This window comes from Globicephala melas, chromosome 10 (assembly GCF_963455315.2).
Source record: "Globicephala melas chromosome 10, mGloMel1.2, whole genome shotgun sequence".
NCBI lineage: Eukaryota > Metazoa > Chordata > Mammalia > Artiodactyla > Delphinidae > Globicephala > Globicephala melas.
The window spans coordinates 40586638-40613236 of record NC_083323.1 but is presented as its reverse complement, the minus strand read 5'-3'; the positions used below and the strand labels follow the sequence as shown (position 1 = coordinate 40613236).

General features: G+C 37.0%; 1 protein-coding gene across 5 annotated transcripts in view; it reads left to right on the top strand.

Annotated features, from left to right (window-relative positions):
* The window catches only part of NAV3 (neuron navigator 3), an 835795-nt gene that overhangs the window by 243785 nt on the left and 565411 nt on the right, over nucleotides 1-26599 (top strand). For all 5 annotated transcript variants that reach the window (XM_030866220.2, XM_060305657.1, XM_030866222.2 and 2 more), the window contains exon 2: nucleotides 1581-1987. In XM_030866220.2, the coding sequence (XP_030722080.1) occupies nucleotides 1916-1987 (72 nt within the window). In that variant the 5' untranslated portion in view covers nucleotides 1581-1915. The remainder of the gene's footprint in view (nucleotides 1-1580; nucleotides 1988-26599) is intronic.

Here is a 26599-nt window from a genome sequence, read left to right as displayed (position 1 = left end):
ATAGTATGTAGTAAAAATACCTACGCAGCAGAGCAGAGGAGTTGTAGAAGGAGCAAGGCTTGGCAAAAGAATGACTAGTCAGGAAACAGTTCAGGAGCTGATCTTCAAGCATTATCTGTCTACTTTATCATTTATTGTATGCTTGGCCCGGCATGTTTTGTGGTACCTGGAGGTGAGTTATTAAAGAGAGCATGCCATGCTTGACCCTTGTGCTCATTTCTGGATAGCACATTTTATGGGTCATGTCAAAAGTAAAGCCTTTTAAGTAATAACCAGGGTAGTGAGGAATTGTTGATGGCACTAGGGATGGTTAACCCACTACGGTGATACTTGAAGGACTGTCAGATGAAAAGGGAAATTTAAAAGATTTTGTGTACATTGAAGACTACAAGGATGTAAATAATTGCAAATGTACAGACACATTCAGGAAGGCAGACTCATCTCCAAATTAGGAAGAACAATCTAAAGACTGGAACTGCTCCAGTATGGAAAGAGCTGCCTTCTGAGACACTAAGTTTCCTCTTTGATGTATTCATGCAGTGGTTGGTCAGTTACGTAAAGGGAATATATATGTATTAGGTCAGTGGTTCCAAGACTCAGGCCATATCTCAGACTAATTAAATCATAGTCTCTGGGGATGAGACATAAGAGTCAGTAGTTTTTGAAGCTTCCCAGATGATTCCAAAATGCAGACAAGTTTGGGAAGTGCCCTGTATTAGCGGGAGGTTTCAACTCTTCCGTGGTTTTCTTGCATCAGAATTGTTTAGAAGAGACGGAAAAACAACAACAAAACCCAGAACAGCACTGCCCTGTAGCTTCTGAATTAGCAGGGTTGCGTGGATCCCAGGAATCTATGTGATTAAGATATTACCAGTAGATTCAGGTGTCTGGCTGGGTTTGGAAACCACTGGATTATAAGGAGAGTGCCCTGTGCATTCATAATCTAGCAAGGCACTTAATAAACTCATTTTTGGTATCCTTGTGGACAATAAAATATGTAATATGAATTGACACAACTATGTCTAGGACAAAGAATGTGTTTTGGAGCCAAAGGTATCTGAATTCAAATTGTAGTCCTGTTACACTTGTTTGACTAGACTTACAAAATTTACTTACCCTCTCAGTCTCCTTATCTTAAAATAGAGTAATAAGAACCATTTTATAGATTCATTTTGAAGTTTAAATAAAGCTGTTTATGAAAAGTGTCAGTCTAGCATAGTGTCTAGTTATTTTGGGCTCTTTTCTGAATTCTGTAGTTCTATGAACGCTGAAATTAATGAGCGGGACCATGGAGCGTATACATGTTTGGTGAATGTATGTGTATTCCCTGTTGATTTTTTGCTTGATGTGCTATGAATCCCTGGTTTTAATATTCTCTTTTGGTTCAGGCATTATAATTGGTATTTTAAAGGCCGTAGGGTTAGAGAATAATGCCTTTCACTTGCTCTTACTTTTATGTGAAATATAACCCATGCCTACAATCTTTTTCCAAATTGGACATTTCAGATAAGAAGTTTTCATTAATTGTACTATAAGTGGTGGGGGAGAATTAACTGTGTGCTTATTTTTTCTTATCACAGGTTTACAGGAACTGTGTAATTATTTGTTAAAATGGAAAACTGTGAAGAAAGAAAAAGATAGCAGTTGGAGTTAAAATTCCTGGATGAATATTTTGCTTTTGAGAAGCCCGCATTTAAAACCATATGCTGATTTGGAAAGTCCCAGGAGTAAATTACACAATTCATGTTTTCCATTCAATCAATGGATTTTTTAATCATTCCTTGGAGTTGATGAAGTTCAGAGACGGTGCGTGATGGGAAATGTGGCATTCCAGTGTTTTCCTAGTGATTGCATCTTGGATTAGTTTGCTGCTTTTTTGAAGAGATTCCATTGTGAAGGGTAAGAACCTAATGTGATGGATTTATCTTCAGAGATGAACAGACATGGAAAGAATCCAGTGAGTCACAAGCTAGAAGATCAGAAGAAGGTAATACAAATTCATTTCCTTTTGCTTGGTCATTTTTGTTTTTGCTTACATAGAATTTTATAAATTGAAAATGAATGTGCTTTGAGAGATAAAATAACATAGTATTTCATGGAAATTAATCCTGTAGCCAAGTGTTGCTACGGGTCTGGATTTCATTATCAGTTAGTGGTTTCGTTTCTAAAGTCTTCTGAATTCATCCATCCAGTGGGTTTGTAAAGGATTCTGCTGTGTTTGCCCACCCTTGACTTGATTCTAGTGACATGCTGGCCTGGCCTCATGTGGACAGTTTTCTGAGATTCAGGATGAGGTATGAGTCCTGGGGCATCTCTGGAGTAATGGAGCAAGTTAGAGCTCTCCTAAAAGAGAACACCTGCCTTGCTGTTATTAGGAGGCATAGTTGGCATTTGAAATTCTCTGATTTCATGTCCTTGGGGCACACATCAGCTTCTCATTTTTCCAGCCAGCCTAGAAAGAGAGTCGTGAGGCAACTGTGAGCTTTGGTTTGTGTCTTCATGTGTGATGTCTAAGGAACTAATGGAAAATATCAAGAAAGGACTGCGCTAATATATATTTTTAAATGGTCTTAGAGAGCTTCTGAGTAGGAAGCTGGGAATTGAATACTGAGGGTTGCATTTCAACCTCATTTTTCTACCTTTTTAGAAACTCTTACCTGCTAAACTGTTGCACTGTTGTGAGAGCACTTATCAGAAGGGTCAGTGGTGGTGCCCAGAAAAGAAAGCCTGCTCATAATGAAATATATTCTCTTTTGTGGTGCGTTTCATTGAATCCATTAGTACAGGAGATGTGTGTGGGGACCCACTGGCTAAGGCACGAAAGCAAGGAATAGTGAGATAATAGAAAGAAGATTTTTAGCTAGAACTGGATCTAAGGGGCATGATTAAGGTTTGTTTTTACATCTTTCTCAGAAATTATTTACTACTCACTTTGTACTCCCAGAAGACACCTAGCTCTTTCACAGTTTTAGAGGTAAGAAATTTAGAAGAGGCCATAAAGAGTCAACAGCTTATTAATTTGTTCTGATCTTATGACCAGTGCCACTGGATTGGGGGCTACATGGATCCCTTTGCATCAATCCAGGTAGAAATGGATGGATTATTTGTGCCAGTTTGGTTCCTTCATTGAGTTTACCTTCAATATAAGTAAATCTCAGAAAACACTAAGTACTATAAAATCCAAGATGCCTGGTCAGTTTTCAGTTCATTGTGGGTATAAATTTCTGCACAAATAAGTGTGTTACCAAGAACGCTGTTGGTGTTTTAAACGGTCGGCATTTTTTTTTTTTTTTTTTTTTGCTGTTTTGCTGTTGTTGTCACTAAGGGTGTTAATCTGAAAGAGTTGGCAAGCTAAATTTCCGTCTAAAGGAAGCCCTTCAATTTCTTAACTACTGAGGAGCCTTTAATCCTTTTTCTCTATTCACATTTTAAAAATGTCCTTCACACTGATGGTAATTTGCGTACTGTATTAGGCTAGTGAAGAGTGTGAATGAAAAATATTGTCTGCCATATCATTAAAGATGGATGTTGCAGCCATCAAGCCATCACATTGTAGCTGCCCCAGCAGTGAGCCCTGAGGGAACTCAGGATAGAAACAGGATGCCCACCATCAGCCACTGCAGCTACCCCTGAAGGTGCACCCTGAGGAGACTCAGGTTGAGAAAGCACAGGATGCTGGCCCCAGATAGCTGAGGTGCATATCAAAGGAATGATTTCAGTGAGCCCTGACTCTTGCATCTTCCCATACATAGAAGAGCACTAAATTCCTTAACTTGAGGTATCTGGTTTTCTTTAATTAACAATAACCTTTTGATGTTTTGACTGCCTGGTCTTTGTTGCAAAAAAGTCTTCAGTTTTGTCCGCCCGAATAAAACATAATTCTCAACTTTTAGGTTGTTCATTATTTTTCAGTTGACAGGAGGGAAGTGGGTTAGGGAAGCAATTAATACTACAGTTCTGAGTTTTGATAGAAGCCCTGCTTTTCTGGCAAGAAAGCAAAGTACCTCTACAAGTGCTATCCTTTCATTTCCCAAATAAGAGATATTTTTGCAAACACAGAATGGATTGCAAACTGAAGAATGGAATGAAATGGAATGGAATGAATTTTAAAAGTCATTTTGAAAATTTCTTGAATGGAACTTTAAATAATGGTCTGTAATGATGCTTAGTTGCCCAGGCCAATTCACAAAGGACTGTTTAGCATAAAGAATATATGAATATAAACAAAGAATATAAAAATTTAGACAAACTATGAGGATCCATGATTCTGTGGAAAAAATATAAAAAACCAGCTTGGTGTTGTGGTACAAGAGAATCCCTACTTCCCTGTAGTTTTACCTTCTAGTTGGTAGGGAGATGGGGGAGGAATGAACATTTTCATTGAGCAGTATCAAGATGGAAAATGGGGTTCTAATGATCTCCTGGCCACCCAATTGGTGTAGGCATTTGCAGTGAATAAGTCAGAAACTCAGATGTTGATTGATCAGTTGATCAATACTTAAGATTTCAATTTGTTAAGTGTCAGCAAGAATACCTAGTCTAATGACAGATTTGTGAGTTTGTATTAAGGAGAAAAATGAAATGTAGCATCATAAATCTTTATAGACTAAGCTTTGGGCACAGCCCTGACTCCACACAATTGCCAGTAGAGATTATAAGATCATTCATGTAATTACTTTAAGTGTTTGTAGTCCTTTGTGATGAATTAATTTAACAGGCACAGTGTTTTACCTCAGTGAAATAAAATGCATCAATTCTAACTCACAACTTGAAAATACAGAGGTGAAACATTTTTCTGGTATTACTGAAAAATGTGTCCTTTTCACAGTTTGACATATGTATGGTAGACATTCAAAGCAAGGTGTGTTGAACTGGCTTGAATATAGGCTCCTGTTTTGTACTCTGCACAACCGATTTCTTGTTCAGTATATAAATAGTTCACTAGCTTTTGTTGTTAATTTAAAATATGTGGATTTGTACTTATTTTGCTCTGCTTCTAAGTCGAAACTTTTAGGATGCTGAGCATGAGAGTTTGTGAATATGTGTTTTACTGTAATGAGTAGGTAAATGTCAGGGAAGAGATCATTTGTGGAGTACTTGCTATATACCACGCACATGCTTGGTCCCTTCTGATTTATTAAGAAAGTACCTTCTTACAAAGATTAAAACTGCTTTTACCTCTTTAAGATATTCGGTTCTGTAAACGTTAATGATCAGTTCCTCAAGAATATATGTACTAAAAGATACATACACACACTATTATTCAAAATTAAAGGGTTCAAAATTGTGTGTGAAGTCTCTTGGACTTATTTTTTGCGGTACGCGGGCCTCTCACTGTTGTGGCCTCCCCTGCTGCGGAGCACAGGCTCCGGACGCGCAGGCTCAGCGGCCATGGCTTACGGGCCCAGCCGCTCTGCGGCACGTGGGATCCTCCCGTACCGGGGCACGAACCCGTGTCCCCTGCATCGGCAGGCGGACTCTCAACCACTGCGCCACCAGGGAAGCTCTGCCCCTAACTTGTGTGTGTTCAAGGGACAACTGTACATTGAGCAGCCATTTTACACTGTTATTATATAAATCTGGAATACTGGTATAGACACAAATATGAATATCAGGTTCACTAACAAACTAGTACTGGCATTGTGGCACATTGTGATGCCGATTAAGACTGCCCGTAATTTCTTCCTCTGACCCTTCGTCTTTTATAAAGGATGCTATAAACAGCCATCTCTAAGCCACTTGACCTGGAGTTCTCTAAGGATGAATTAGATAAGGTGAGCTCTTTTTCTGCTCAGAAGTGATTCTAGAAGCTTCTCTTTCAAATCTGAACTTGGATAGAACCTCCTTTAAAACTTCCTCTAGTTTCATTCATGTTCCTCAAATAGACTTCTGAAAGTTTGTATGGCCACTGGCCTTTTTGCTTCTGACTACATATATTTTCAGTGTAAACAGACTTGGGATAACAGAAAAAGCTGGAAATAGATAAAAGTAAACACTGTATTCCATGCTTCATGGTTCTTCTCATTTGTTGTAAATTAGACCGTGTTCTTTTTCCTGATTGGTGGATTTAAAGCATCAACAGATATAATGACCACATAATATGCATATAAATAAAGAGACAAAATAGACAAGTCTGAAATATATGATACTTGAGTTGTATATGTTTTGAACATTTTGAAGGCAGAATTACATATAAAGTGTTATTATGGTTATTAGTTGTCATAAATTATGATCTCAGTATTAATACAAACATACAAGGTTTAGTAAATTTTAATTCCTGTTTTTTCATAAATACCTTCCTCTGTCTTGATATTAGCACCTGAGTTATTCAGGCTTTTATTATTTCATGACGGAATGACTGAGACTAATCTTTTTCTAAAATATATTGAAAAAAATGTACATATACAATGTAGAAAACTTGTACTATGCTAATGCACTGATTTGTTCTCACCTTTTTATACGTATATCATTATATTTTAAACATATATTTGTACCTATTATATATAAATACGTAACTTTTAAAAGAAAATATTATAATATTTGCTGCCCTGCCTTGAATGGCCAATCGTATCATTGTTAGTTTCTCTTTAAAATTCTGTTTCTAAAGGGGCTGGGACTGTTCTCGATTTGACTGTAGGAATACGTACATTTGAACATAGCACAGTACTTTTAAAACAATAGTTCAACCATGTCCATTTGCCTCTCTTGAGGTTCCAGATGAGTATAAACATGAGGACTGAGATTCCAGAAAGCTTACCCTGAGGTAGCCACGTGGGTAAGAACCTGTGAATGCATGAATATATACCACTAAAGAGGGCTGAGTGTCAAAATCAGGAAAACAGATTTATTCCTCATTTCCAAAGACCATACATTTGAGGCTTATCACAAAATCAGAATGCAAGTTGGCACTCGAATGGAGTGGGGAGCAACAACAAATGTGTTAGCAGAGAAGAGTCAGAGGGGTTGGGAGTGCCCTGAGCAGCTTGATTCGTTTCTGTGGATAGCACGCTACCTGCTCATGAGCAGGGCCACCTGATTTAATAGCACTAGGACCAGGTGGACAGAACTTTTCGTGTTTTCCTTCCATGAAGACTGACCAAATGTTTCCAAGACTGCTGATATTCAGTGAGGATGCAATGCCCGGGATAAGAGTTACACGAAACAAAGCAGATTTAATAGTAGGTGGTGAAATCAGTGGACATAAGAAATTCTGTTATTTATATGCAAATGTGGAAAAATCGAATGAGAAATAAGCAAGAAATCAACATCTTTCCTCTTCATAGTGTTCTGAGGGGTAGCAGCAGTAGCTTTCTCATCTGGGAGCATGTAAGGAATGCAGTCTCAGACCCCACGCTAAACCTGCGGAATCAGAACGTTCATTTGTAACAAGACCTACAGGTGATTCTGATGCACAGCAGTATTTGAGAAGCACTGCCCTAGAGACCGTGTCTGAGAGGTCCTCAGTGGGATTAAGGACCTACTGTTGTCGTAAGATGCCCTTTATCTTCTGTCTTCTGGTTCTAATCTCCCATCCTGACTTCCCTCCCATATTTCCTGGAATCGTCAGCCAAATCAACTCCTTGCATTTGAATCATTGTTTCTGGTCTGCTCTGTGGAAACCTAAACTAAGACATTCTATATCGAGAGTTCTGGGCTAGCGTTTGGCTCTGTGTTAACACAGCTGCTTCAATTTAAATTTTTCCAGAATTCTTTTATCCTTTTTATTCATTCCCATTGTACTCTTAGACATCCCCAGTGCACACCCAGATAGATGATAGCATCAACACTTGCACAGTATGGCTGGCCCTGACTTACACACCCTCAGTTGACAGGTGACCCATTCGCAGGACAGCTGCTGCCTCCTCCCACTGTCACCCCATTGTTGATGGTCTCTGCAGCTGAAATTGTCCCAAGCAGTTGCTGAGGAAGCTGCTAGCACCTTTCCCCATCTCCTGCCATTACCTGATTTACTAAAAAGAAAACCAGACACAATTATGAATCATTCATTGAATCTGGTGCTTGGGATTTGAGGTGAGATTTTATGTGAAGTCTTCCTATTCACTCCTCTCTACCTCTAAGTTTCCCTGCTGAGGAAGCTAAATTTACCAGTTTTGTGGTAAATGGGAACAAAGGAATAGCATTATAAAAAGAGTGTATATATATATAAATGCTTCTAAACTGTCCTAAAAGTAGATCATCTCTGAGAAGATGTGGTACCTTAGGTCCAGTAGCCAAATCTGGGTTTTCTAGTCCTGCAAAGGTAGAATCACTGCTCCACTGAGAAGACCTGAATATACTAACCAAGTTAGTGGTGTGGATGACAGTGGACAGAGAGAGACTTCCCAAAGAGGAGGACCCTGTTAGGTGAGCTTACCACAAATGAGCAGTACAACAGGAAAAACGTTGAGGCTCCTGACCCTACCTTGAGCAGAAAAAAACACTGCCCAGTAGTAAAACATGGCCCACTGTTTCACTCATGACTTGACCAGTAGGCTAGCAGCACCTTCGGTAAGGTCTAATAAAAAGTAGTGTAAGGAATAGTTAGGAGCAAAGGATCTAGAATGACTGCCTGAGTTTGATTCTTGGCTTTGGCATGTTGTCAAATTACTCAGCTCCTGTCTTCTCGTAGTCTTCTCTTTTGTGTTATTTCTTAAAATGGCAGTAGTGAAAATAATCATATACAAAGCATCTGGAACAGTGCCTCCCATGCAGAAACTCTCAATAACTGGTGGCTGTTGGGGGTGAACTAAGGAGTTGAACATGGTCCCTCCTCTGGGGACAGAGGCAGAATGTGAGCCGAAGGGTAGGAATGTTACTACCCTCTCATCGTTTGACCTCCTCTGAAGCCTTGGAAGAGCTGATGTCGAATGACTTCCGGGTTAGCTGCAATCACGGCAGCCCATCTTAGATTTCTCTCTCCCATCTGCATTTAACAAACAGTTTAGACACTCTTCACGCCAGAGTCCCCAAAAGGTGAAGGGCTTCTTTATTTGGGAGTGGGAACAAAACGCACGTGTGCGCGCCATGCACGCGGAAGTGGAGCTTATCAGTCAGTCTTCAATTCTCCACACTAGCCCTAGGGTAGAATTACCCTGTGGGTCCCAGTGTTCTTTCCTGATTTCTATTAGACTTGGTATTAGTAGCTCATCTGAGGCTAGGGCTCAGTTTGCCTGTTTCTTGAAGAGGGAGAGAGAATAGTTGGTGCTCAGGATATTTCATTCAAAAATATGGATCAGGGTCAGCCATATGTGACTAGAGCTCAACCCTAGAGCCAGTCAGAAGAAAGTCTGTGAGTTCAAAGGCTTTATTTCCCTTAGGATGACGAATTATTAAACCAAAATACTTTCTGGCCATGGCATGTTGACAAGTACAAAGTTACCCTTAATTCATGGTACATTTTAAATAAAAATTTACCTTGTAAATTCTAAACATTAGTATGGATTTTATTTCAGTTTCAAAGAGTAAAAGAACATTGAACATAGGGAAAATTCTCAGTACATCAGCTAACTCAGAATTTGTCTCTCTCATTTCCAAAGTGAGATTGAGAACACAAAAATTGTATACCACAAAGATATGTGATGAAGCAAACGTAGTAAAATGTTAATTGTAGAGTCTAGTGGTAGGTATATAGGTGTTCACTGTAAAATTATTTCAGCTTTTCTGTATGTTTGAAAATACATACAAAACAACATGGGGGGATATGTTTATAAGATGTAATGCTTATTTTCAATGTATTTACAGTCTAGTGGCATATTTATAATTTTTCTGCCTTACTTCCCCAAGTTTGATCCTTCTCTTCGGTGTAACTTGGGAATCAAGAGAGCTTAGAGGATTTTAGAGGAGTTAAGGGAGACTGCTGTTATTAGTCTTTTTAGTGGCACTAGGTAGTTTTTAACATTCTCCTGGGATTCTAAGCAGCATTTGTTACATGATGTGTATGGGAAATACACAATTTTCAACAAGGGACTTAAAAATCAGATTTAGGACTCCATCCCATATGTATGGAGTTTTCCTTGACTTAGAGATAAATTTTGTATATTCAATCATTTGTATGTTTCATAGAGGGGCACGATTATTGTGCTCCAATTTGAGTCTGGAAATGTCAGTTCCAAGCATTAATGCAATAAAAATAAATACCTTTTTATGATTTTTGGAATCATCCTCTATGATCAGTTTTTCATATTTTGTAGAATAAACTCCATTATAAATGCTTCTCAACACATATTTCACTGGACAGTGTAGTTGGTTAAAGTACATTAAAATGTGCAGTATTATATTGCCTGTTTAGAAGCTATTTCTTATAAGTGTTTTTGCGTAATGGTAAAATAGTTCACTAGTGCCCAATGGGTACAATTCTTGGCTAAGAATTTTCTACAGTGTATTCAGAAGACTCTACATATTGCTTGATACCTTCCAGTTAACTAACTAGGTTTTGACAAGTGATTGTGTCAGAGAGAGAGATGGAGGTTAGTAGATTCAGGTTAGTGATGCTGCCCTTAGTTGTATTATGTATTTTATTTTAGCATAATATTTTGTTTGAAGGTGGAAATTATCAATTTATGAATTGTACACAGATTTGAATGATACAGTATTTTGGTTGAATTCAGTGTGCATTTGTGTATTTATGGAGTGCCGACTAGTGCCCTGTGGTAGGTAACAGTAATACACTTTACTGTGTTAACTGCATTACTAATGAGTTTATCCATTTATATCCATCATATTCCTTTTGCATAACAAAGTGGGTTAGGCTCCAAGCTAATACTTGAATAGCAACCTCTTTTACAAAACACTTTTCCTTGCATTTCTATCCACCCACCCTTGCAGCTTAGTGGAGCTGTAGGTCAGATATTCTTTATGTCCATTCTTGTGAAGGACTTGCCCAAGGTCAGAGAACTCACCAGCTTGCATCTTTCTTTTTTGCTTAGTGGTCTATGATTTTATTTAAAATTTGTATCTACCTATGTATAGCATGTTTTCTATGTGCATGGAAATTACATATCAAATACTTTCTCTTCTTTCTTAAAAACATTTCTTAATGCTTTATTAAAAATCTGAAGGATATAAATCTACGAAAGCCTTTCAAGTTTTCTATTCAGCTTTTCTGATATATGAGTCTGAGTATGATATACTTTCTTTGAGCAAATAGTTTTCAAAAGCTACCTCCAAAACGACTTGGAAAAGGTGTCAAAAATGAGAATCCAGATTTGGGAAACTGCAGTTCTTTGTTGGCATTCAACCTGGCTTGGTCACATTGGACTTGTCACATTTGGGAACTTAGATTCAAGGTTCTCTACCTTATTAAAGGTGACAGCTTGCATTAAATCACATTAGGAAGCTTCATTTAGTTGTTGGAAAATATGTTGTAAGGAACACAGGTCATGTTTAAATTTGATGGGCTACACAGAGAAAAATCACCAGTCCACGCATGTAGGGCCACACTCCATCTCAGCTTCTCAGTTTTGCTATCCTCATCAGCCACCGGATAAGGCACAAAGCTTGGCTACCTGGTCTGCTGGCTGTGCCAGTGACACATGTGAGGACACGCAGGTATAAGAGCCGCCTTGCTCTCCTGTAGTGAAGCAGGATGTTCTTTTGGACCCCATTCACATTCAGAATGAATGCTCACCCTGGTGGAAATGAACGGGAAGTAGGGCCCACCCCAGAGGTAAGATTGCTGGCCATTTCCAGGCATAGTCACATCATTTTTGAGGGGATATTAAAAAATAAAATAAAATGGATTTGTGCCCATCTTTAGACCTAATTTACTGTATGTTAGATTTGTTTGATGCAAAATGAAGATGAGATAGTGTTCTATATAAATGGCCCTTTTGATTTTCTACTTTGGCAATATTCTTTTTTTTCAGGGTTTTTCTTTTAATTATTTTTTTGCTATATTTTTCAATGGTTCTCTGGCTACAGGTGTCACATTTTTCTAATGTTTGTGTTTTCAACAAATGCTAATAATAGCTATAGTGTACTAATCAAAATGTGGCTATTCAGTTCTGAGGCAAGGCTGCCTCTTCTTAAGAAGGTGATGGAAACTACATGAATTTTCCTGCTTGCTTTTCACATTTTGCTGCCGGTAGTTAATTTTATACTTTATATTTTTCATTAAAATTAGATGTTCTCCTTTGAAACCCTTACCAGCTCCTTGATTAAACAACCGTGTTAGGTACAATGTAGAAGTTTTACCTTATGCTGTCTCAGTAAGAAGGACCTCTGTCTTTTAACAGTTGTTGGTATTGGCAAATCGAAATGTTTGCAAATAACAGATAACACCTTGTGTATACATGTATCCTCTAATTAACACTGGGAAAAGATTCAGAGTTACACTTTAAAAACAATGTGAATTTTGTAATTAATGTCTTAGTCTGCTTCACTCTGTAAAATATTTTTATATAATTATGAACTGATGCAGTGATTTTCACATTCGGGAGAAAAGTACAAAATAATGTTAAATAAAAACTGTGCCTTAATATTTCTGTAGCACTTGCCATTTATAAAATGTCTTTCATAGCCATCATCAGGTACTAAATTAGCGGTCCAGCCTAATATATGACACTAAGAGTATTCATGAGTGTAACCGTGATTTTTTTAAAATGCACAGTGCCTCCAGGTTTATCATTTGCCTTCCTAAAACCCTTCAGTGACTTTCCAGTGCATGCAGAGTACGATCCGAACTCCTTAACATGGCCTACGGAGCCCTGTGTGATCTTATTTTCATTCCCCCCCTCCAGTCTTGTCTCCAAGCTGCACTGTTCCGTGTTCCTCCTTTTCAGGTCACATACATATACTCACTTCCCAAGTATTAGCTAGTGTCAGGGACTCTGCATCACACCTGTTTGCAAGGTCTCTCCTCTCCAGGCACTTACCCTTAGACATCAGGCACCATTTTTCTTCTACTGTCAAATGCAGTGTGCTTGATTATACTCTCTTTACCTGGATAGTGGGCTTCTAGTAAAACTTCCTTGGACCTTAGAATCAATTTCAATGACTTCAGGATAATTTCCAACAACTCTTTTGCTGGGGAAGAGAAAACACAGAAATGAAAAATAATTATTCTCTGATGAGCCATACTACTGTATAAAATACATGATGTCATTAGGTTTGTCGATTTCTTTACCTCTGAAATATTATGCATGTCCATTCTCAAAAACTTGCTATAATGTTATTTTGTAATTTACACTGACCATCAGTTTCTTTTACATGAATTCTATTCTGTAAGGTCTTATAATATCGATTGGCCAAAAGTATTAAGATTTTTTTCCTGGAAGAAAGACTTTATCGCTAGTGCTTAGGAGAGCACTTTCCCAGGTAAGAAAATGTAATCGGCCCTTTTTGTGCTAGTTTTATATGACTAGATTCTTTCCGATATTCAGAAAGACTAGGGGTCCATTAGAGCGCACTGCTGTTTTATTTTTTTCTCAGAGATAATGGGCTTTCATACTCTTGTTTACAAACATAATTAAAAATAGGCTTTTGTAGAGAGGAACTTAATTTTAACAGAATGTTGATTAACTGAAGTGTTATTTAGTTTTTTCTAAAAGTCTTAGAGAGCACCTGACAAAAATTTAAGATTATTTCCAAGAGCAAGTAAAGCTAGAACAACTATTGCAAAATAGAAACCAGAGCTTAGAAAAGCTTTGAATACTTTGTGCTTACTGATACAGTATTCATTAGCCACTGTAGATATTACAATTTAAGTTAATTAAAATTAAATAATTCGGTTCTTCAGTTGTACTAGCCATATTTTAAGTGCTTAATCATTACCTGTGGCTAGTGGCCACCATACTGGACAGCACACATATACAACAGTTTCATCATTGCAGAAAATTCTTTTGGACATCACTGCTGAAATGTTGTCCTGGTTAAAATGCAATTGATAATGGGATATTAGAGGAGTCAGAGTCAGAGATAGACCAATGCAAGTCAAAGGAAAAAGCAGTCATGGAAGATATTTTGTCATCTTTTAGTGCACAAAATTGGAATGGGAGGCCATCATTGTTCTGTGATAAAGAGGACAGTAACCTCTTCTCCTGCCATAAATTTAGAGCAAAGTGAGAGGATCTTAAATGTCAGTTAGACCAATTACCAAATTAATATTTGAACTCTTTATATTGCTTATTCTTGCTTACATGGAAAAACCCAAAGCTCCCTATCTTAACAAGCAACATACAATGAGTGAGATAATTAGTTTTGCATTATATATAAAGAAAACATTGAATTACCATAAATGATTATCCATAATAAATTATTTGATAATAAATTTTCACTGCTGCATTAAAATGAAGACTTTCCAAAATTGCTTTCCACGATCTCACGGGAAACTAAATGCTGTTTCAAATCTTAGAACATAATAAGGTCAGCCAACAAATTAGTTAGTGTCAGGGCAAAGGTATTGAGGTCAAAAAAAGAACTGTAAAATACTTACAAAAATGCATGCATAATATTTTCCATCATTTTAGCAAGTGATTTAAAATCATAATTGTACCCATTTGTATTGTAGTTCAACTCATCTGTTATATATATATTTATTGTTTTCTTGCCAAAAGTTAAGATCAATAGTGCCAATATGTTTCCTAAGCTTCTCTTAGACAGAAATTTTACCAAAGCTAGAACACATAAAATGTTAGCCAGTCAGCAAAGGCATCATTAGGTAAATTTGTGTTCCAAGCAGCATTGGTCCAAAATATGTATTACAGAAGCCCATTTTCAGTGAGGTAATATCAGACCAGTTTAGGTACAAAATGGAAAGCTTGGCAAAACCATTATATTCATTAAAAATGAAAGAATAGCATGGAGTTTGACTAATAATACAAATATGTTACATGAATACTTAATTTACCAGGAATGTTAAGTCTTAATAGACTGAAGTATGTGTTCCATGTAATAGTTACAGAATTTTAAAGCCCCCCGCCCCAAAATCTTAGAGATTACACAGCTCACTCTGAGGCCCAGAGTGGCCATGTAACTTTCTCAAGGTCATAGTATCAGAGCTGTGATCAAAGACACATATAGACTAATAGCTGCAGTTCCAGCAAGGAGATTTTTTAAAAATTAGACTGTCCATTACAATGTTTAACAGCTTATAATCTTCACATGTTTTTTAAACATACATTTATGTATACCAGTCATTCCCAAATTTAATACAGAGAAGCTTGTCTTAATGTTATAAGCCAATACATGTTTACTGCTACATGTGACCGGTGATAGGATAGAAACAACCCACTAGGACACTTAAATTGAGCATCCTTCATTGTCTCCTTGGCAGTTTCAGACAGTGGTGTCCACATCCCAACTTGTGATGTAGTTCTTAATGGACACCTTTGCTTATAACCACAGGGGTTCAGGAACTTTAAGTCCTAGGTCTTAAGTACCCCCGTATCCCCAGTGCCTAGCATCAGGCTTAGTGCAGACTACCTATGGTGTTTGCCGAATAAACGAATGAATGATCATAACCTCCTCTCCAATAAAGATCTTACTTTGGTGCGTACTTACAAAGAAAGAAATTCACATGAAAAGTATAGCGCTGATTTGCAAAAATACCTTTTTTTTTCTATTCTTCTAAAAGCAAAATTGTAATTTTAACACAATATTGCTTTTTGTTTGATGAGAAAACCAAAATTAGGTAACTTTGATTCTCTTTTTCAAATGTTAAATCCCTTTTGGAATGGAGTTTGAGCTGGGTCTCTGGATACTGAGCAGTAGGAGGTGAAGGCAGTGGGTTACAAGTTAGGAGTGGGCACAGCAAATTAAAACCTAGGAAGGAGTGAAGAGATTATCCAGATGGGTGATATACTAGAGCTTTCAGTAAAGACAGCTCAGCATCCCAGAACCTAAGCTTCTATAGGTGATATAGGAGCCTCAAGCCCCATCAAAGCCAAAGCAGCCTGGATTAACTGAGGCTGGAAATAAAGGATGTGAATCCTGAGACAAAGATTGTTTTAGGAAGGAAACATTTTATAATTTTTCCCCTGTAGGAAGAGCATGGTAGTATGAAAGAGTAGGAAAAACACAGGCCTTGAAGAGAGGGAGACAGTCATTTAAATCCTGGCTCCTTTACTTAATAGCTCTGTGAATTTGGTTCAGTGACTTAACCACACTGAGCTTCAGCTTACCTCATTCGTAAAATGGGTTTGTAGTGTTAATTACCCTTTTCAGAACATGACCTGCTCAGAGACTCCTAGTTAGTGAGCATTCTCTGACATAAGGAAAATGTGAATGCTATTTTTAAGTCACGTTTATCATCTCTATTTTGTAGATGATGATAGTCAAACTAGGGGTTCCAAAAAATATATTGGACATTATCTTAGTAAAAAGGGAACTGCAACAGTACATTTTCTTAAAACAAAAGAATTTATAAATAATATTTGTCCATGCTTGGATTAATAGAGTGTGAGTATACACATATACACTGCATGTATCCAAATGTATCTGAAAATGACAGCTAAATTTATAATCAGATATCATATATAAGAAAAATCAGCCTACTGAATTAAGATATGAAAGCCTTAACTTATATTTGGGTCATAGTTCAAAAGAAAATTAAGCCATTATTTTGTAATAAGTTTAAATGGAGAATAATCTATAAAAATAATGAGTCACTATGTTGTACACCTGAAACTAATATATAATATTGTAAATCAACTAGACTTCAATAAAATAAATAAATAAACTGAAAAAAAAGAAAATTAAAATTACACTCTTCTTAGAAATGATTTCCCGATGCTCTTATGGAGAGAACTTCTTCCTATTCCTGGACTCTTGTGACACTTAGTTGAGTCCTATGATTATGGAAGAGGATAATTGTCCACAGGCCACTGAAAAGGGCCACAACATTCTCATCCATGACAAAGATGTCAGTGGACTCTGGAAAGGATAGTTTTAACTCATATTTGATCTCCTTGAATTTTATCATCAAAAGTATAGAGTCTTTTGCTGAAGCCTGATTTTTTGCATACAAACTATATGAAGAACCATGATATGGAACATCTTAAATTGAAGTTGAATTTAGTTGTCCACCATGTATGTTTTACAGAAATTCATGTTAAGAGCCTGGGCTCTGGAGTCAGGCAGGCTGGGTGTGAACACCAGTTCTGCTCTTTCCTCGCTGAATCACCTTGATCAAGTTGCTTAATCTTTGTGTTTGAGTCTCCTTGTCTGTAAAGTAGGGACAGTAATAGCCTTTCCTTACAGGATTTTTGAGAACAGGAAGGAAGACAATTCATATAAACTTGGAACAGAGTGAGCAGGTAGTATAGATTAGGGTTTAGTGGTTACTGTAATTCATGAGTGATACACGACCAAAACAGTCTCAAAGCTCTGTGGGGAACAAAAAGCTGTCTAGGTATAGAATCATCATTCCATTGGACAAATAACAATTCCGGGAAGAGGTGGTGTACCTGTATCTGCATTGGGCACGTTAGGTCAGGTGATGGCAGAACATGGACAACTGGGAGATGGGATTGTGGATGCCTCATCAGTGATGGGTTAAGCTCCTAGCCTGCATTTTGCTGAGGCCTTCCCTCCATGACTAAGATGAGAAGACTCAATGGCAGATGGAGGAATGAAGTTAAGATCCCACCTTGTGGTTTTAATTATTCACGTCAATGTGCTCATTCATGGAGATGGATCATCAGAGTTTATACGTAGAAGCTTACGTGGAATTTGTGAATAGACATAGAATTTTATAGTGATTAACAGAGAAGCTTGCAGAGTCCTACAGATCTGAGTATGAGTGCCAAGAGTACTCCTTCTCTTCTATGTGATTATAGCTCTTTTAGCTATAGTTTATTTATCTGAAAGAAGGGAGTCATAATAATACCCACCTCCTTAGGTGGTTATTATAATAAGGGTGATAAGCCATGGAAGTCCCATTGTATAGTGCTTTCTGTGTAAGAATGGCTCAAGGAGAAGAGGAAGAGGAGGAAATGATACCAGGCAGGCAGTGGTGACTCATCACATCGCTTCCCTTGAATGCTGCTTGTAGTCATTTAACTGGCAAGTTGGAGGAGAAAGCAGAAAGTGTATGAGATAAATACAGTTCTCCTCATGTATATTAGTTATTTTTTCTAAATTCCTTGCTCATTAAAGTGACTATCTTCTTAATCTCTGTCATTTTTGAAACCTTATTTTTTAAAAAGAAAGTTGTAATTTAAAAATGTTACTTCAGTTCATCTCAAATACATTGAAAGATATTTGTCTATTTAATTTACTTTTATGAACAATGAAATATATCTTACCTGCCAGATTTCCTTTGTAAGTTTTTAGGATTATTTGCTGTGGGAAACTTTACAGCATGGGGGAAATGCTTGTGATGTTCCTTATTTAATTATTTTGTATAAACTTTGAAGTTGGAGATATTTCTGGAAAATTTCTAAAATATACATGGCAACTCTATACCGGTGGAAGAAGCAGAGGAAGCTGGTGCTGCTAATTTCTTGAATCAGCCAATAGAGATAAATTGAGTGGTCAGGAAACCTTATGAATAACAATTTGATCAGCCTTATTTAGATGTGTCATTTGATTTCTAAACCACTTAAACATAAAGCAAATTATCCTAGATATGCCTATCTAAAAATGAGTGCACCAGGAGGCAATCCTATGTAAATATAAAAATATATGCACATATATATTTACATAAGCTTGGATGTATGTGTCTGTATTATATGTGTGTTTCTATATATGTGTATATGTACATGTTCCTATATATCCCTATGTATACATATCTGTCTAAGTACAATACCATGTTTACTTTATTACTGATGGATCAGAAAGTCTACCCAAATTTTAGTAAAATGTAAAGAGTATTACTGAATTTCTGAGATGGTCTGTGAATTGTAAAATACACTTTCCTGTTGAAGCAAGCCTTCTGAAACAGGAGTCAATGGTAGGTGGCTGCACAGTTGTTAGAAGCTAGAAATTCTGGGCTTCTTAATGGGCAGACACTGCAGGTGCTTTGCACAGTGTCTGGCTCCAAAACCAGCTTTGGATCCTGCCTGGCTCATTATGCTTTCCTCCCAGGCTTCCTCCTCAGAAAATTGAAGGCCAGCTGCTGCCTGACATTAGGAAGCTTATTGAAAGTCAACGTGGAGTTGGAAGCTGGCTGGGGGCTGATGGGGCACTGTCCACACTCTGACGAAAGGGTCACCTAGGGAGGGCCTCTGCTAATGCTGCTTAGGACTTGCTGCATAATGCTCCTGCTCTACAAGCAGCCCCAGGGAGGTAATAGATCAGTTCTAGAATGTTCTATTGTTGTAGATATATGTCACATGCCATATGTCATTCTTTGGTCTCATGTAAACATTATTATGGTTGTATAAAGAGATTCCCTTTGTGTTACTCTGAAGCTTTAATTGAAGTAGCTCCCTGTCCTTTCCCTTTACAACAATCATGCCCACCCAATCCTTTTTGTGATAGAGTAAAGCCTCAAGGGGTGATTTATCTTCTGACCTTCCTTAATGAAGATAATCAGATTACGCCCTGTAGCCTAACAGTTGTTCCTAGTCTTTGGTCTGCTATCTTGATTGGTGCTGCTACGTATGTTGTATTTGTTCACGTATGCTAAATTGCAAAACTCTTCTAAATTCCTCTAAATATTTTGGCTGAATGATCTCCTCTGGCAGGTGATTACCCAGCTTACCCATATACTGGGTATTCTGAATTCACCCTACATGTATCAAAACCATTTCACACAGTGTCATATTTTTGTTTAGCAAAGCCTATTGAATGAAAAGAAAATGCTGACATTTGAATGGAAAAGCCAGAGGCCTTAGGAAATGCCAGAGGAATTCTATAAATATCCTTTCTCAGTGGCCGAGACAATTGGGATCTAATTCTTCTTGGGCAGCAGATGGAGGTGGTAAAAAACTGAGCTAAGTGGCACAAGTCTCTGAGTTAAAGGGTTTGGTGCTGTGCCATGCAAACAGTCCTCCTTTTTTGTAGCCTACAGCAAGGATGGAAGCCAGCTTTCAGAGAAGACTGGGCTTGGCAGAGAAAAGAGAAACCCAAATCACTCTTGGGTGTCTAGAAATGATCATAGTTGAAAAAGTAATGGATCTGTTGAAAAGGAATGCCACTATTACACCAACACTATTAATGCTCATTAACTCTGTGCAGCGTATGTGTGTGTGTATGCATGCATGTATGTACCCCCATGTGTGTGCATGTATGTATTTTTATCCTTTAGGTTTAAATAATATAAAGCTGATTATGTCTTATTCTAACATATTTAACTTCTCTCTCGCTCTCAATTTCTCTCCCTCTCTTCCTCTTTTCTCTTCCCCCCCACCCCCTGTTTCTCTCCCAAATAACCTAAGTGTTATATTTTTTTGTGATATTTTTGGGGGGAGGGGGCAGTATTTTGGATAGAAGAAAGAGAAAGTAGGTGTTTATAGCTCGTTAAATTGTCAAATGCCTTTAATGTTTTTTTTTGTCAAATGTCTTAATGCTCCTTTCTCAATATTTCCTCTCCTCTCTAATATCCATGATTCTTCTACCTTTGCAATCTTCAGCATATGAAACTACATATATACTGGCACAATTTATGTCACATAATATTCACTTACTAATTTTTGAACAAATTTCACATAATTTATATCTCTTCCCATTTTCAGCCAGGAGGTCTACTTAATGCCAGTGACTAACAAAATCCTAAAAGGAAAACCTTACTAAGACCTTTTGCTGTTGGAACAACAAAAAAGATGCTAATTTATGTCTTTTAGCAGAGGAATTATGGGTATTTTCTCACACATTTATAATTACAGACATTTTATTTAATCATTCCTACTGCCCATTGGGGAGGTGGGGATAGGAGGAAGTAGCTGGTCTGCTGTCCTGAAAATACTGTCACAGAGAAGAGAACAGCCACTCAAGATTCTATAAACATCAATCTATAATCATCTGTCTGTTCTAAGGAAAAAAAAAAAAAACAGCTTAGCCCTTCTTCCAGTGTTTAAATAAATGCACCCAGTTATTTTAACCAGTTTCCACTGACTTGTCAAAAATCCTTGTGTATAATAATGGTCTGCCGACGGCAAGACTGAACAGAAATACTGTACAGTAATTGATTTTGTTAGTTGAACATCTGGCAGAACAGCCTGGATATTTACTTGGAAGGAATGTTCTCCAACCAGAGTAAGTTCGCTGTTGGGTTTTAGGGCACTAAAGTGCCAGATCAGGCTGCTCTGGGCCTAAAACACATAGGTTGGCAACAAGCAAGTGCATCAATAAAAGAAAAAGAGGAAGAGATGAGACGCTCTTCACACATGATTTGAAGGTTAGAGGACATTTTTCCAGGACCGCCTTACTGGAGTTCAAAATGGAATCCAGGTGATATACAAAAGGATAATTGTTTTTCCATCATATGATTTGTAATCATCTATTCTTTTCCTTAAATGCAGTTTTGTTTAATCAATGCCAAGTAAGGAAAACCCAATTATGAGAAAAAAAGGAATTCAGTATCAATATAATGCTTGAGAAAGTGCATCTATGATGTAAGATCCTACTGACTGGAATGCAGTATGGATTATGATAAATAGTCATTGAGCTTGTTTCTTTTTTTTTTTTTTTAGCATCTTTATTGGGGTATAATTGCTTTACAATGGTGTGCTAGTTTCTGCTTTATAACAAAGTGAATCAGTTATACATATACATATGTTCCCATATCTCTTCCCTCTTGTGTCTCCCTCCCTCCCACCCTCCCTATCCCACCCCTCCAGACGGTCACAAAGCACCGAGCCGATATCCCTGTGCTATGCGGCTGCTTCCCACTAGCTATCTACCTTACGTTTGGTAGTGTATATATGTCCATGCCTCTCTCTCGCTTTGTCACACCTTACCCTTCCCCCTCCCCATATCCTGAAGTCCATTCTCTAGTAGGTCTAGTAGGACACAGTCTTTATTCCTGTCTTACCCCTAGGTTCTTCATGATAGTTTTTTTTTTTCTTAAATTCCATATATATGTGTTAGCATACGGTATTTATCTCTCTCTTTCTGACTTACTTCACTCTGTATGACAGACTCTAGGTCTATCCACCTCATTACAAATAGCTCAATTTCGTTTCTTTTTATGGCTGAGTAATATTCCATTGTATATATGTGCCACATCTTCTTTATCCATTCATCCGATGATGGACACTTAGGTTGTTTCCATCTCCGGGCTATTGTAAATAGAACTGCAATGAACATTGTGGTACATGACTCTTTTTGAATTATGGTTTTCTCAGGGTATATGCCCAGTAGTGGGATTGCTGGGTCATATGGTAGTTCTATTTGTAGTTTTTTAAGGAACCTCCATACTGTTCTCCATAGTGGCTGTATCAATTTACATTCCCACCAACAATGCAAGGGCTTGTTTCTTATCTAACAGGTCTCCGTGTGTATCTCCATGTTGAGTGGTTTAATTGTTTTTCTCATAAATGTGTGATTTTGACAACAATGAAAAGTACACAGCGTGTTCTGTCTCACAGGGCTATAAGCTACAAATTGTGCTCGAGACCGTAAAATGTTATGGATATTTTTGTTGTTTATTTAATTCTAAGGATCTTGTGGTAGCATATTATTTTCTTGTGGGACATTAACAAAAAACGTTTTCCAAGGAAATGGTCAATTGTACTAAGCATGAATGGTAGGATATGTTGGCATGACCTCCTTATTTGTATCCCTCCAATTGTGGTAGTTAATTCATTGTACCTTCTAAGGTGGATTTCCCAAGAGACTGAGATTACCTTGAGGGTAAGACTATATCGTACCAATTTTTATATTCTATCCAGTTACATATAGTAGATTATTAAGTGAATACTTATTGAACAAATCCCTCCATAATGTATTTTCAGCACATCCTTTTATCATGTCAAAAAAGAAGTTTATGGAAGAAGTAAACCATCCTATACAAATGTGAAGTGTTGCTTATCTCTATATGTTTAACTTGAATATTTGTCATATTCACGTAGTTCTAATTAGCTCTGTGACAGATACATTTGTCTGGCAGATAAATAATAAGCAGGAAAGTAATGCACTGAATTGTGAAATTGTTTATCTCAGGTAGGGAGAAACTTGCCTTAAGAATGCTGGAGAGTTAGTGGATTTATAGTTTTTATTCAACTGTCTGGCCCATTCTGGCCATCTCTGAGCAGCTTGTCGTTTTAGTCACATAACTAGTGACTAAAAGTTTGGACTCTGAGGCCAGGCAAATCTGAGTGCAAATCCCAGCTCTACCACTTTCATGTATGTTTGACACTGGACAAGAGGCTTGATCTCTGTGAATCTCGTGTACTCAAGGAGAATAATAATAGTTCTCATGGGATGGTTGCAGTGTATCATAAAGCCTTTACAAGTGCAAGATATATGACAAGAACTCAGAAAATGGTAGTTTTTGATTATTTGAGCATATCAAAATAACAGGTTTTGTTTGTACATACCCTGGATTTGATCAAAGTTTAGCCTTTTTTATTGAAGCATAGTTGATTTACAATGTTTCAGGTGTACAGCGAAGTGATTCAGCTATATATATATATATATATATATATATATATATATAGCAGGTACTGAATAATTATCCAACATCATATTTATATATATATGAATGTTCTTTTTCAGATTCTTTTCCATGATAGGTTATTATAGTAAAAGAATCTGAAAAAATTTAGACTTTTATCAAATCCATTTTAATATTTATTGATTAGTACATTGCAGCATAAATATTTTACTCTTTAAATACCAGTAAAATAAAAATTTACATGTAGTGCTACCAGGGTCTATAATTGACAGTTCAGATTTCTTAGCTATCAAGTAAAATTGCTTAAATTTTTTTTCTCAGAGTTATTTCAGATGATCACATGTTCAGCCAGTTTCATAGCTTACAGCTAGAGTAAGTCAGAATATTTTAGCAAATCTTTATACTTTCAAATTAAAGATTTGTTAAACAATCTATTCTTTAAGCAATCATTTCCAGATGCTGCACTAGGTGCTGAGAATAGACGATGTAAATGACAGTTTCTCAGAGACTAAGAGAGAAAAAGAGTGTAATAGATTAATCAATGAGACAAGAGAAGCTTGTGTAATGTACAGAGGTAATACAGAGGAAGTAGTGATTAACTATTGGAGGGGTGGACTTAAGTAGCTTTTGGCAGGGGGCATTGTGTTTGAAGGTGCAGAGACCTGAACTAGGCTGGTGTATTTGGGCATCCATATGCAATTTGACTTTGCCAGGAAGTAAAGTTGCTAGGTGGGATGGAGAGAAGTAAAATAAAGTTGTTAAAAATGAGATCATGGCATGGCTTATAGTCAAGGCACGGCTACTTCCCTGTGTATCCATTGATTGGATTCTCTGCCAATTCAGGAGCATGGAATCACGATCACTTTCTTTAACTCAAAGAGCAATATGCTGATAGCGATCCGTGTATATCATCATTCTAAAATTGGGCAACATTGGCCAGCTCAAGACGCAAAATGATATCTAATTTCTAATGTGGAAACCCTGAAGAACTCTTTAGAAGGCAACAGTTGTTGGTAAGAGTTAAATGATCGTTAGGGTCCAAAGTAGTGATAATAACTCCTTTCTTCAGCCTGTTCTCTCTTTGTTGGGATAAGTATGACATCACCAATAAGATATGTCATTACTCACTTCTCTGTATTCCCACATCAAATTTTACTGGCCTCTATTTGGAGTCATATGCTATGAAATGACTTGTTTCTATGCCCGTCTCCTTCACTAAGCCGTGAAGTCTTGATATCCCCAGTGTACAGAGCATGTACTATATAATTATCCAACATCTTTATCTTCTAGGCTTAGTCATTTTCAGTGACATTAAGGAAACATCATGTTTTACCAATTGAATAAAATTTTGGCTAGCATAGTGATTAGGTATGTGATTAAATTTTAGAGGATCTTGAGTTACTTAACTGTATTTTCAAGGAGGGATTTTAATAGACTTTTATTTGAAATTCATGGAACAAATATTGGGTATTGGGCACTGTCCTGAATGGTGGGAGTATAAACATGAAAATACATGCTTTCTTGTCTCAGATAGCTTCCAGTTTCTGCCCTGTGATACATGCAAACAATTGAAATACGTTAAGAAAACAGAGGTGTGTACAAAATACAGTAAGATGAAGCTGTACCCGAATCAGCTTGAGATAATCAGAAAACTTTGATGGAGTCATGGAACATTTGACATGGTAGCAAGATATAAGTTTTCAGGTTAATACGCAGGGGGTGGACTAGGAGGTTTATTGTGGAGTTAGTCTTGGAAAGGAGGATGGAAACCATCTTACATCTCTGACGAGGGGGAAGAAGGAAACAGAGAAAAGGTGGGAACAAGATGGGTATAAATAAATTCATGAGGAAGTCTCTGAGCACTGAACAACTGCATGCCTGGCATCCATTGTATTTCAATTGTGTAAAAATCCATGCCACCTTCCTACAAATAGCTTAAAATTAAAAAAAAATTATATAACCATGTATACTTATTGTGGAAGGTTAGACCATTCTTTTCAGAATATTTCTTTGAATATATTTATATGTAGATTTTCAGCAAATCTGTGATTTTATTATACCGGCTGTTTTATTATTGGAAATTTTTATCTCATAATAAAGTAGCCCTTTAAAAAATACATAAGAATTATTCTACAACCTCATTTTAAATGGTTGAATTTTCTTTATGAATGTATCCCAATCAAGTATCCATTTCAGTGTTGTTGAGACTTTATTTCCATTTTTATTTGAGATATATCACACCATTGAAATTATTCACAACTAAAGTTTGCTAAATCTTTCAACATATCTTTCATTTTTAGGATAAATTTGTAGAAGTGGAATTGTTAGATAATAGTTATGCATATGTTTGAAGATTTTATAATAGTGCCTAATTGTCCTCCAGAAATCTTGGAATAGTTTTAAGCATAACTTTAATTAATTAATTATAAACAGCTTAACTGAGGTATCATTGGTATATTACAAAACTGCACATATTTAATGTATACAGTTGGATGAGGTTGCACATATGCGCACACCCATGAGGCTATCACCACAATCAAGGTAATAGACATACCACCACATGTTTCCTTAGGCTCTTTTGTTTTTTGATTTTTGTTTTTGTGTTAAGGACATTTCATATGAGATCTACCCTGTTAACACATTTTTAAATTGCACAATACACTATTGTTATCTAGAGACACAGTCTTGTACAGAAGATCTCTAGAACTTATTCATCTTGTACAATTGAAACTTTATACCCATTGAATAACTTCCACCCCTGAGCCCCAGGCGATCATTACTCTGCTTTCTGCTTCTGAGTTTAATTATTTTAGATGCCTCATACAAGTGAAATTAGGCAGTATTTGTCTTTCTGTGAATGCTCAAATTTTATCCATGTTGTTGCATATGGCAGGATTTCCCTTTTTAAAAAAAGAGCTGAACAGTATTCTTTACCATATTGTCTTTATCCATTCATCCATCAATGGACATTTAGGTTGTTTCCATATCTTGCCTGTTGTGAATGATGCGACAGTGAACATGGAGTGCAGATATCTCTTCCAGATCCTAATTTCAGTTTTCTTGGAGGTATACCCAGAAGTAGGATTTAAGCATGACTTTTGA